Genomic DNA, 12639 nt, shown 5'->3' on the forward strand with positions numbered 1-12639 from the left:
CTCCCCAGGCAGTTCTGCTACAGTAAAGTTTCCAGCCTGGAGGTTGTGAACAAATGTCAAAATCAACAAGTTCCCCGCTTCAGGGCCGGTGACAGTCCCGGCTGCAATCTGGCTTAGCCAGGGGAGCGGGGGGAAACATAACAAAGATTTGAAACCCTATTTTCATTAGAATTCAGTATCAGCTTCTCATATGGCTTAAAATGCCTTCGCCTCTTCCCTTTAACCCTTCATATACATTTCTGCCCATTGCCCTAAACAATAAAGGTTCGCCACGCCACAGCACCCAGCACACGTGCCGGCGGCTCTCACGAGCACGGTAGCGCATACTGTAGGGCCCTCACTAAAACTCAACAAGTTGCTTACTGTTTAAAATATGTTTCTGGCTGAACAGAAACGCATTTATTATGCGTCTTTCCTTTGTATAATCGGTACCTGTAGTTAAGTATATTTAACTGATGTTAAACCTATGGAGGTCTGTTGAACAATAACACAAGGTTAAAGGTTGAGTGCTTATGCTTAACAAGCCACTCTGAAAGATGGTCCACATTAAAGCTATTTGTAATTAAGCTTTTCATAATCGATGGAAAAACTAAGAACAAAATTACCTGTGCCTTCCACCTTTTCACTATGAAGCCAGCAGAGGCACATGAAAAATCAACATTTCCTTTGAACCTGAGTGAAATTATGAGTTTACAAGGCAGACCAAGTCACCTTTCTTATTGTATAGGACCTAGTGTTGAGAAAAGGCTTGATTCAGCACCTTCCTGAACCAGCGTGAATCCACTACCAGTTCCCTGAACTGAGAATTACTGCGGGAGGGTTGCTTCTTCGTAGCAACACTCCAGCGTCCTTTGTGGACAGTTCAATAAGAAATGGCTTTGAACTCCAGATCTGAATTTGGCTCAAACGCAGCTGTAGCTGGGACCCTCTTGGAGATCTGCTTCATTTTTTAACACCCCTCTCTGACATCAGTCACTGTGCTTACCAGCTCTCAAAAATCAGGCCACAGTGATTTTTTTGCACCCAGTAACAGCATATAACGTGAGTCAATCAGTCACACGGTTTTGGTTGTTTTTCTTTTGATTAAAAGCCAGCTTTTTCCCTTCTTGTTGCAGATACAAGAAACTGATACACTGGGATTACTTTACACAAACATCTGTTACTGAGAGCTGTCAAAAATACTTAAGATGCTTTAAATTTTTACACAGGAAAGAGAAAGTAATTACAGTCAGTCTGATATTCTACGTAGTAACTGTTGAAGAGTTTTCTCTCATAACGGTGCCTACAGTATGCCTAGCGGAGAAAGCATTTCCATGCTTTTTTTGGCTTTACAATGTGTTAGTATTCTTAACTTTTCTACATTTTCTCCTAGGACTCTTTCTTTGCTCAAGCTAAGGCATCAGAAAGCAACACTGACTTCCAAAAAAATCTCATAAGCATGGATGGCAAGAATCAACCTTCTCAGCAAATGCACAGTAGTAAGGAGTCAAATGCAGCAGCAAACAAATTGAATGATATTCCAGAAGAACTGCAAAAGGTCAAAAACCACCTTGGGGATGGAGCAGCAGAAAATATAATGGAGAGGATAGAAATAGCAGAGAAAAAGAAGGAAAAACAAAGTAATGATGTAGACAGAGCAAGCCGTAAAGAGAAATCAGAAAACAATGAAAAACTAGCTGTGAAAAAAGAAGAAACAACTTTAGTATTAACTGATTGCCAGTCTCTGACACCTCTGTCTCATATTCCTCTGAAAAGCCTAATGGACATAGAAATGGAGTTGGTCTACACTGATGAGGAGGACATTTCCTTTGAGTTTGCTGAGCCTGTGGTGTCTACAAGGACACAATCAGCGTGTCATAATTCTGAAAAAGCAGCAGCTCTGAGCACGCCTAATGGCAGTGCTTTGCCCCAGATCGACAAACAGCTTCAGATGACCCTCCAGGAAGCCAGCACTTGCTACAGGCAGAACAACTATGCAGCAGCAGCAGCGCAGCTCTCAACAGCACTGGAGGTATGAGGTTAAACAAGTACAATCACGATAGCAAAGTAAATGAAAGGCAGTAATTGTACTGACTGGGTGTAATAATATCAAAGTGAACAAGGAGCACAAACCTGGGATGAATACGGTTTAATAAAAATTCTGGGATGCAATTTCACGTGAAATCTGAAAATTAAGAGCTATAAATAAATCATGGAAGGAGAGGGACACTGGACTGAGCCAAAAAATCTCAGGTGATTTCATATTTTTCTCCAAGTCAACTATTTATGTGTGGAGGAAGTTTAAGTCTCAGAGTGGAAAAAAAAAAAATATCTTTTTAATCCCAGCTCTAGCAGGAACAAGCAATATGTCAATCAGGGGAGTTCCCACTCTACCCCAGCTGCCCATGCACTACTGGGTGAAACATTTAATCCTTTGGTTAAACAAAAGGTCCGTTTTAGTCTTTTCTCCCTACAGCATTTCCATCATGTACTCTGTTGCCCTTTTTTCTCTAAAGTCAGACGATGGCCACTGGATGCATGTAGAAATCCTTTTATTTCTGCATGAGAAAGAACAGGTCCAGTAGCAACCAAAGAAGGGCAACGCATGTCCAGAGAAGGGCAACGAAGCTGGTGAGGGGGCTGGAGCACAAGTCTTATGAGGAGTGGCTGAGGGAACTGGGGTGGTTCAGTCTGGAGAAGAGGAGGCTGAGGGGAGACCTCATCGCTCTCTGCAACTACCTGAAAGGGGGTTGTGGTGAGGTGGGTGTTGGTCTCTTCTCCCAAGTAACTAGAGATAGGACGAGAGGAAATGGCCTCAGTTTGCACCAGGGGAGGTTTAGAGTGGATATTGGGAAAAATTTCTTTACAGAAGGGGTTGTCAAGCATTGGAACAGGCTGCCCAGGGAAGTGGTAGAGTCACCATCCCTGGAGGGATTTAAAAGACCTGTAGGTGTGGTGCTCAGGGACGTGGTTTAGTGGTGGACTTGGCAGCGCTAGGTTAAGGGTTGGACTTGATGATCTTAAAGGTCTGTTCCAACCTAAACAATTCTATTATTCTATGTGAACAACCCCCTCTGGACACAGCCAGTTTTCTCTTCAGCAGCTAAGAGTCCAAGAACTGGGGTTTTTTTGTGGAAAGACGACTTGCCTGCCTGAAATACTAAAGAAATAATATGACCTTGGCTATGATCTCTGAAACTAATCTGTGATTCTCATGACTTTCTGCCTTTAAGTGCTCAAACTTGAGCTGTCTTAAACAGATCTGTTCTTCAATAAGTAGGTATTCTATGTTTTCAAAAGGAGAGCCCTTTCCAGTTTCAGGCTGAACCCCTCAAAAAGGAAATATTTAAAGACCTTTGACGCTTCTGAAAATCTTAGTCAGCCTTGAGTTTTATCAGTATAATATGAGAAGAAAAGAGTAAAAGAGGGAGTTCTTAACACTCTGGCAAGTTGCAATTAATTTCACAGGGGGGAGGGAAGAGAAAGGAGGTGTAGGAAACCCCAGCAGGTGAGTCAGGGTTACATCCACCAGCCTCCTGTTTCCTGGAAGCCAGAGCTAGCAGCATTTACAGTAAAACTGATTGTTCAAAGTTGTATCATTATTCCCAGATTTCTCTAGTGCTGCTAATCTGAGTTAATTATATTGGAAATCCCTTGTATTATGACCATGTAATTCATAATGTGCCAGTAGAAGTCATGGTTCATAATAATCACATAATGGGCAAGGACTTAGACGTAATCAGATTTTAGTTACCCTGTCGTGTTTCCATAATGCTCCTATAAAACCGACATAATCACAAAAAAGCACCAGTTATTTAAACATTTTTATCAGATTGATGTACAGTATCTTTCTCTCTCTCTCTCTCTTTTTTAAACAATGTAAGATAACAAAAATTGGATTACAATTGCTGGGAACAGACTATGATAAACTGTTTGCTTGTGTGCAGAATGAAATTTAATAATGGCATCAGCCTCTCAATTTTTAGTAATATTAAACCTGTTAAATACTAGCACTCTGCAGCCAAAGGCTCCTTTCAAAGAGGTAGCATTAGAGCATTTTGAAAACTGTATCTCCAAGAGCATAGCTGTCTTATAAACCTTGAAAGATGCCTTACATCCTTCACAATTAACCCAGCTGCTAACATTTACTGTGCAGATGAGGGCTTGACTTTTTCCATGATACAAAAAAAACCCCACTCTTAGTAGCTGTAAGGATTTTAAAGGCCAGTGTCTGCTTCTCAAATAAAATAAAATATTTTTTTATAAAAAAAAAAAAGAGACACACTTTCCACTTTACAGGGATATGGTTGGTGATTAGAATAGAGGACTTGCAAGCTGGACTCTCTAGACTCTCCCTAATGTTTTATCTCCACTCTGACCCCAATCACTTCAGCTATGCACTTGACATCCTGAAAATGGGTCCAACTATACTTGTTTCAGCACTGTACTGCCAAACTTAATTCAAAAGCATTTGTAAAACATTAGAGGTTTGCAGCTGACAAGAAAATATCCTATTCCTATTTTTTTCTACAGTACTGAAAGCATTTTTTTTTTAAACAATAAATATTACAGCAGTGAGTGAGTAAAATTAGAAAGTGCCATCCTTTTTAGGCTTTTTTTTTTCCCCCTACATTCAGAAATGAGCTGTGATGGGGAGAAAAACACTTGTCACTTGAGAGGAAAGGGGTACTTTCCCGTTCCTAAGAGAAAATGGAAAGCTAGATAATAGACATCCTGGTGAAAGAATTAAGCAGAGATTAAAGAATTCCTTCCTGGGATTGTGGACAGCGCGATTGGGAAATCACAGAATTGTAGGGCTGAGGCTTCTCAGCAGTCTCTTAATCCAGCTCTCCTCAGAAGCAAAAACCAGAATATCCCTGACAGACTCTTCTGTACTCTTGTTTCTGAAAATCTCCACTGACACGGAATTCTTGTCTGTATCAGCAAGCTGACAAAGTTTCTCCCAATCTTCCATGGTGCAAAACTGCCCATAATGTTTTTTGTGTCCTTATTTGACTTGAAGAGCTTTTAACCACCCTATTGACTCTGTCCTTGCAACCTCTTAGCATAGCTCTTTTCAGTCTCCTCTAAAGTAAATAAACTCAATCCTCTTAATATTTCCTCCCAGGTCATGTTTTCTAAACCTCTTTATCATTTTTGTTGCTTTTCTTTGCATCACCTCCAATTTGTCTGTCTGGATATAGACAAATTGGAGATGGTGCAGAGAAAACTGGAAAACTGAAGCTGCTGAGATTGGAACTGTGGTTGTTTTGCCCATCGTTTCTTGAAGAAATAAACAAAAATTCCTGAGCATTTCACACAGGTGAAGAGACACGTGATATATAACAAACTCAAAGGTCAGGAAATTCAAAGATGGTTTCTGGTGCAAAATGTTTACAGACATTTTTCAAATGAAAGGCTTTAGTCTGACATTACAACATTTCAAATTAGACACCCTGATCCAGAAAAGCGTGTGCATAGTATTACATTTGAATAGTATCACTAAAGTTAGTGCTACCTTACATATTGCAAATATCATACATTTCTCAGCTCTTATTCAAGCCAAAATGTCTTTTCCAGATCCATCTATATATTCATGTCGTATTATCATTCTTTAGATCATGTTGTTTTTCAGATAGGCAAATAACAGGCAGTTCTGAAAGACTAGTGCTGAAATTATTGGGATGGGGGGCGGGGGGAAGAAAGGAAAATTATTAGTCAGAAAGGAAAATTGAAATGCTTGTTTAATTTGGAGACTTCTATATGTTGGACGGCATGCTGCTGATTACCGCAGACATGGGGAAGGCAGGATTATCAAAGAGAAAAATTGGTGGCTTTCCACTATTTCTGCACTATTTAACTACCATTAAATTAATCAGGAGGGACTTAGTGTTAGTCAGCTGCATTATAGTTGGCCTGGGAGAAGAAAAAATAATGCTCCCTCGGAGAACTCTCACTATTAGAGCTTAAGAATTAAGTACTTTCTGTTGCTAGTGAGGAAAATAGCTGAAGAATTGGGGCAACAATCTTCGCTCTTCTACCTCCTAGCTCAATAACACAGTATATTACACGCACTACATTGAGAAACACTGTAAATTTCCCCTAAATTTTTGGCATCCATCTGTTGGAACATAGGGAAATAGGTCTTGAACATCTGGACTGGGATATGAAGGGTATGAGAAATCACTCTTTAGCTTAAAACCTCTGTGGAAACCATATACGTGTATCTGTAAAATCTCTAGCCAATTAATAACGGCTTAGCTACAAAATAACATTAAACCTTTATGAGGATCGAAAGACCTTGTCTCAAACTAATATGCTAATATCAGTGAGCGTAAAAGACTTCAGAAGCATCAGCCTGTTTAAAACTGCACAGATTTAAATTTCAGACCCCGTTGTTCTGAAAATAATCGTCCCCTGCGATTAAAAAATAAATGAGAAAGGTTCCTGACTGCTGTGCACAGAAAGAAGTCCACAGTATCTCAGCACACAGCTTTCAGCATGGGACATCCGAGAGGCATGAAATGCATCCCGCGTGTGAGGTGAAGGCCTCAAACGGCGCGTGATTAATTCACCAGAGCGCTGTTGTGGTGCCTTCCACAAGCTGGAATATCTCCATTTTCCACAGATGGCTATTACGGGCACCGTTCCTATGGCAGGGAGATAAACATTAGTGCCATCTTTTTTTTTGCACACCTTGAGTTTTTAGATTAACCTTTCCTGTGGCTCATTGCCTTGTGATTCACTGCTGCAGAGAAGGTTTTATCGAGACCATGCTCCCTCTTCCAGGCAGCAATATCTGCAAAAACCAAATATTTTGAAAGCGGCTGTGGCGCCGGTGCCTTGTGGACATAATTACGTACCAGTATAGAGTTAGGCAGCATGGTTCAACCCAGACTTCCATCAGTTTTGTAATACGAGAAGCAAAAAAAGAGTATTTCCTATATAAATACTTAAGTGAAAAGAGGTTCATCTTAAGTAGTCTATCGGCTGGTAGAGCACGTTAGAAAAGCACAGGCGGCTTTCTTAGAGGCACTGCTATCAGGGCAGTCCTGGGAGCGCCGTACGATTAGGACCTTTGGATGTGCTCCCGTTGTGACCGTCGGACCAGTGCTGCAGAAAGACTATGGCACAGCCACATGGCTGCCCACCCTTCCTCCCCCAACATTGACTCTTTTTGCAGGGGGGTCTTGAGGTCCAAAAAGCCATCAATGCATAACGCCATCGATGTAGAACGATGTGTAATCCCTTCCTCTATGGAGCACGGAGGCTGGAATTACTAGTCATCTGTTGGAATGAAAGGAGTAGAAAATGGGACTTTATAAACAGTTTTCCCTATCCCCTCTCACCAAGAAAAGCAGTACAATGACTAGACACAGTTTAACACTATGAAAGACCTCAAGGGAGAGCATGTGAAAGGCTAAGTATTTATTTTTAGCATCACCTTTCTGGAAATAAAAGTTCAGACTCATAAATTATCTACCCTTATCGCCAGCACAGGTCCTCTAGAAACTTCCTAGGAGTACACACTAGGTCTTGGACAGAGAATATCAAAGATGGCAGCCACTGATCCCCCAAAGCCTGAGTGCAAGATGCTGACTTTATTCTCTAGCAGTATTCTTTTAATCACTAATAACAAAGTGGTTTCCTAAATACGGCCTACCCATTTAACTTACTTAAAAAATAAAAAAATAATAAGAAAGCCCTGATAATCAGCAGTTTTCTCTCCCTAGAATCCCATCACTACATTTTTAGGCTGCAAAGCCAAGAAATTGATTTTTTTTTTTTTTTTATACTGATACTTATTGTCTTTTATGGCTGCAGAAGATTTTAGACCAGGGATATGAAGCTTACAGATGGCTCAAATCTGGCTTGTGGGATAGAGTGGGAATCTATTATAATGATCCATTTGGACATGCTCCCATTTTTTGATCACTGAATTTGAATCTATTAATCTTCTAGACATTTCCAGCATGCCCATCACCATGAAATAAAGCTTAAGAACTGCATGGCTATTTGTCTATAAGGATTCCTGCCCCTGTTCTTCTTGCTTGAACTGCTGTTACATATCTGGCTTATAAAGTGCTTTTTTCCTCAAAGGAATACTACATGTTGACCACAAAACAATATATTTCCTCACTCATGTATGTATACAAGAGCAAAATCCCTATTCCAGGAAGGACAGACCGTATTTTCCAACCATTTCAGTGCCAAAGCAGATCAGACAATTCCTAATTAACTGTAATTGGCTTCCTCACATGCTATCAAATTATTTACCTGGAGGTGACAGGTTCTCAAAAGCACCAAATATTTTCTCCATACTCTGTAAATGTTAAGCCGTATATTTGATTAAAAATAATAACCACTCACCACTTGTCACTTGCAATCAAAAGCCTCATTGACCTAAACACATCCAAACCACGTTTCACAATCACTGAGAAATGGAGACAAGGTCCATGTAGTAGGTTCCTCAGTAGGTAACAGAAGGCGGGGGGGGGGAAAAGAAGAAAGAAAAAAGAGAAAAAAATACTTGGGACAGCCTTGGATGAGGCACTAGTCCATCTTGGAAGAGATGGGCTCAGACCTCTGCTCAGTAGTCCACATCATGCATGGCTCGGGGCATGTCACTGCTGGCTGGATCCATAAAGGGCTTCTCTGAAAGCTGGGCACCTAAAAATCTGTAGGTGCCTGAACCCCACAGCTCCCCGCATCGGAGCGCGGGCATCGCGATACCCGACAGCAGATAAACACAAGCGTGTGATGCTCACCTCTCTCAACGTAAAGCGATGCCGTAGGGCCTGTCTTGAAGTGGAGCTTCTTTTATGTTCAGGGCCCTCAGAAATTGGAGGTCTTTATCCTCTCAGCTGCCATCTGCTCCTGGAAGGTATCTTACAGGAACAGGGAGGGCAGAGCAATTTGGGTTTAATTTGTGGCTCTAGGTGCTTCCCGGCTAGAGCCAATGCGGAACAAAAACGCAGTGACAATCGGCTTCATTTATAAGGAAAAAAATTAGGCAAGTTAGGAGACGGTTCAACACCAAAAGCAGCTAACACAGGCAAGCGGCGGTCACAGAAGATGTGCTGTTAAAGAATTTTCTATCTGAAATGTCTTTAAATCATACTGTTGTGTACCTACAATAGCCGGTGCAGAGGAGAGACAGAGATTCAGGCTGAAGTGGGCGCCGAATTGGAAAGTGTTCATGGACTGATTTGAGAGTAACTTTATCCATGAGGACAGTTTAGAGAAAATGTGTTATTAAAGTACTTTATTTCCATTTAGAGATTCACACAGGCATACACAGACAGTAGGTGGTGACAGCTGCTACCGGAACCATTTGTTATCTTACTCCTGTTCAGCTTTTGACAGTGTAAAATGAATATAAATGCTGGAAAGCTTTACAGAGGTGAACCAAACAATAAAAAGTAGTGGGGAATGAATTCTGGTTAGGTTACTTTAGGGAAGAGCTTTATTTCTGTTTATTCCCGAGGCATGGATATGTGCTGTTTCTAACACTGACAATACCACTGGGAGGATTCAAGGTGGAGTTTACCAAATCTATACCACCCTGAGGTGGGGAGAGCTGGCCTTGCAGCTAACTTTAATGTCATATCTAGAAATGGCATGAAAATAAGGGTTCAGCAAATTATTGCTTTTCCCTAATAATCCTGTCCATCAAAACGGAGCGAACCTTTCACATAGTTTGCCTTAATAAAAGTGCTGGTGAGATATCTCTGTGTTTGGACTTAGCAGTAGCAAATCTCTTGGCATCAAAGGGATTAAATTAGTTGGCCTGAAATTATATTGCTTTTTCCAAGCAATCATGACAGCTCTCAAAATCTTGCTACAATATAGTCACATCACACCAGCTGACAGTTGCCTCCAAAAAAAACATTCATTTTGGCCAGCTCCTCCTGTGAACACTATCAACAGACTGATGCTCCTGCTTCAAAGTCCAACAGGCATTTTGAACTACGATCCTATCACGCGGAGGTACTGGTATCAGTTCTGACTTTTGTCTGATTGTTCGGTTTTCACATGGAATATTTACACCATCCTCGGTTTGGTTTGATCTTGGCTGGTCTCACAGTGGAGAACTGACAAATTTTGTATTACAAAGGCAATCTATAAAGGAGATTTCAGTGTGTTGTACAGAATATAAAGTTCCTTGGAAACTATTTTAGTATATTGATTCCACAATCTATGTTTCATTAGAGAGCTTTGGGGCTGGTTTGTTGTTTGTGGGTTTTTTTTCTTCTGCGACTACTCCTCTCACCCTGGCAATACTAACAACGGGAACACTCTATAAATAAATAGGGATTGGTAATGAGAGGCACAGATTTATAGTCCAGCACACAGAGTAAGCTGAAGTCAAACAGATAATATTTTCCTAAAACGTTTATTCCTGATTTAATGCTTCTGCAGCAAATTATTTACAATATGAGAAAGGCCCCTAAGTTTGCACTGGGGGAGGTAAAGCCTTTATCTGAAGTTGGGCCAATAAACAGGAATGACTTAGGCTTAGGAATGCTGCAGGGAACATCGTTAGCTTCTGTGGGAGGGAAAGATTCACGTCAAGTTTATTTTTATAAAGTAGCATCCGCCTAGAAATGAGCACAAACTAAAATGCGATATCCTCTGAATTTGGTGGGCACTGGGAATTTCATTTTTGCAGAGAGCTCGTCTCCAAAAGAGGCCAAAACAGTGACAGATATGCAAACCCTGTCAGCCCTCGGGGAGCATAAAATATAAGTTTTAATTTCCCTAACATTCTGCTCCACCTGGTCACCAAATGCCTTCCATGTACCTCTGGTTCCTGCAAAAAGGTTGGTTGTAGCTGAAGAAGGCATTTAAGCCTAGAAATAAACAGGGCTCAAGATACTGGAAATGTGGGGAGAGCAGGCTGAGTCCCACCCCACCAGAGCCCACGGTGAGGGAAAGCAGCCGGATAAGTTCATCTGGTAAAGTCAATACTCACCAGATCCACGCTTTTCTGGCAAACAGTGGTTTTTCTGGATAGAAATAGGCATCATTTCTCATAACTTAGCATATCTGAGGTGTATTTGGCTCTCAGCCAGTACCGTGTAACCAGCAATATGCCCAAGATAACAAATGTGTCCTGCACATGCATTATTATTACAGAATGCACTGCTAACTCTGCACCGAGCAGCTAATGTGCCAAAAATATCACACGTACATGTTATTCGAATTATCCAGTGCAGAGCACATTGCAGGAAGCCTCGTAAATTTACTTATTCTTACCTGACATCTGCATTCATTTTTAGTAGTGAATTATATATTTTCATTATGTTTTCTAGCAAGTTATTTACACAAACCTCATTAACAATAAAGACGGGGGCTTATATACAATCCCTGCTCCGCTGACTTAAATTGCACACCAAGATGTCAGTATGAGTTTGAATAGAAGCTGGAAAGTTATGCTGCATGAAATCATATCATTGAGAGAAAATTCTCTCTCTTTATTTTCTCCATATTGACTGGGTTTTTTTTTTCCTCTCCACTGAAACAAAAAACTGCCATTAACCGGTTCTTTGTTACACTGGTTTCCCGCAGTATTTTTGATAGTGCCTAATAATTGTTAAGGGCTGGAATACAGTGCAATATACAAAAAGCAGTTTGTTTTCAGCCCTGTGTGAAGCTTGCTATCAGGTTTGGAAAGTTATTTTCAGAAGTAGCCTTCCTTAGCAGACATTTTCTGGGATGCGGTTAGCGTTCAACTTGCCAGGTGCCTGATGTGCAATGCAGTGACGTTACCAGGCTGATTACTTGGATGGCTCCAAAGTGAACGCATCTGGTTAGGACTGTTGGCTAGTCAGAAGAAAAGACACTAATGAAATATTTCTTGCTTTTTCAGGTTTGTCCCTCTGATTAGCCACTCTAAAAGCACTCCAGGGAAAACCACAAAGTTATCTTTAACATGGAGAGACATGATTAAACATTCCTGTGCTAACAAAACCAAAAACCAACCAACCAAACAAAAAATCAAAGCAATCAGCTCCAGCAAGGCTAACAGAATATGTCTGTATTCAAACTAACTGTTAACCCTTTCAGTCTGGCAGAGGAAAGCGTGAGTGATGTCATGGAAGCTGCCAAAGAATCTCACTGACACACACCATTTGACCAAATTTACTCGTTTCCCAAGCTAAATTTGCTATCAAATACGTATCTATATCCACACATGGTGGATGGACATCTACTGGGCATACTATGCTTTACGGCAAACCATATTCCTGAATTTAACATCCACCAAACCTGGAGTAGTGACTAGTAAACTGTTACCACCGCCAGTTTCTTACACCTGAACCTTTCACCTTGTTTTCAGTGAGACCAGTTCCAGCGTGCCAACGTACAGATCACCACGGCTTTAATTTTATTCTTCCAAATAACACATGCTAACTATGAAGCTACCTTAATGATCAGCGTTTCCACTGGGCTTTTACCAAACCCATGGTGGGTTTGGGGAGATCTTTTCCTCTCTTTCTTGTTAACTAATGCCTGGGAAGTCTTTACTCCTAAAATTTCCTTGCTTGCTACTGCCAAAATTAAAGCCTTAATACCACAACAAGATCTATGCTAAGTTCACAATGCCACAGACTTGTTCTGTGACCTTTGCCAAAGTACTTTATCACAAGCATTTATATG

The 12639-nt window shown here is 40.9% G+C and overlaps 1 protein-coding gene across 1 annotated transcript in view; it reads left to right on the forward strand.

Annotated features, from left to right (window-relative positions):
- Positions 1-1374: 1374 nt before the first annotated feature.
- Positions 1375-12639, forward strand: part of SPATA16 (spermatogenesis associated 16) — an 80054-nt gene continuing 68789 nt past the window's right edge. Inside the window, exon 1 of the mRNA XM_082003650.1 lies at positions 1375-2011. Within this exon, the coding sequence (XP_081859776.1) occupies positions 1439-2011 (573 nt within the window). The 5' untranslated portion in view covers positions 1375-1438. The remainder of the gene's footprint in view (positions 2012-12639) is intronic.

The sequence above is a fragment of the Phaethon aethereus genome (genome assembly GCF_964289735.1).
Source record: "Phaethon aethereus genome assembly, chromosome: 9".
NCBI lineage: Eukaryota > Metazoa > Chordata > Aves > Phaethontiformes > Phaethontidae > Phaethon > Phaethon aethereus.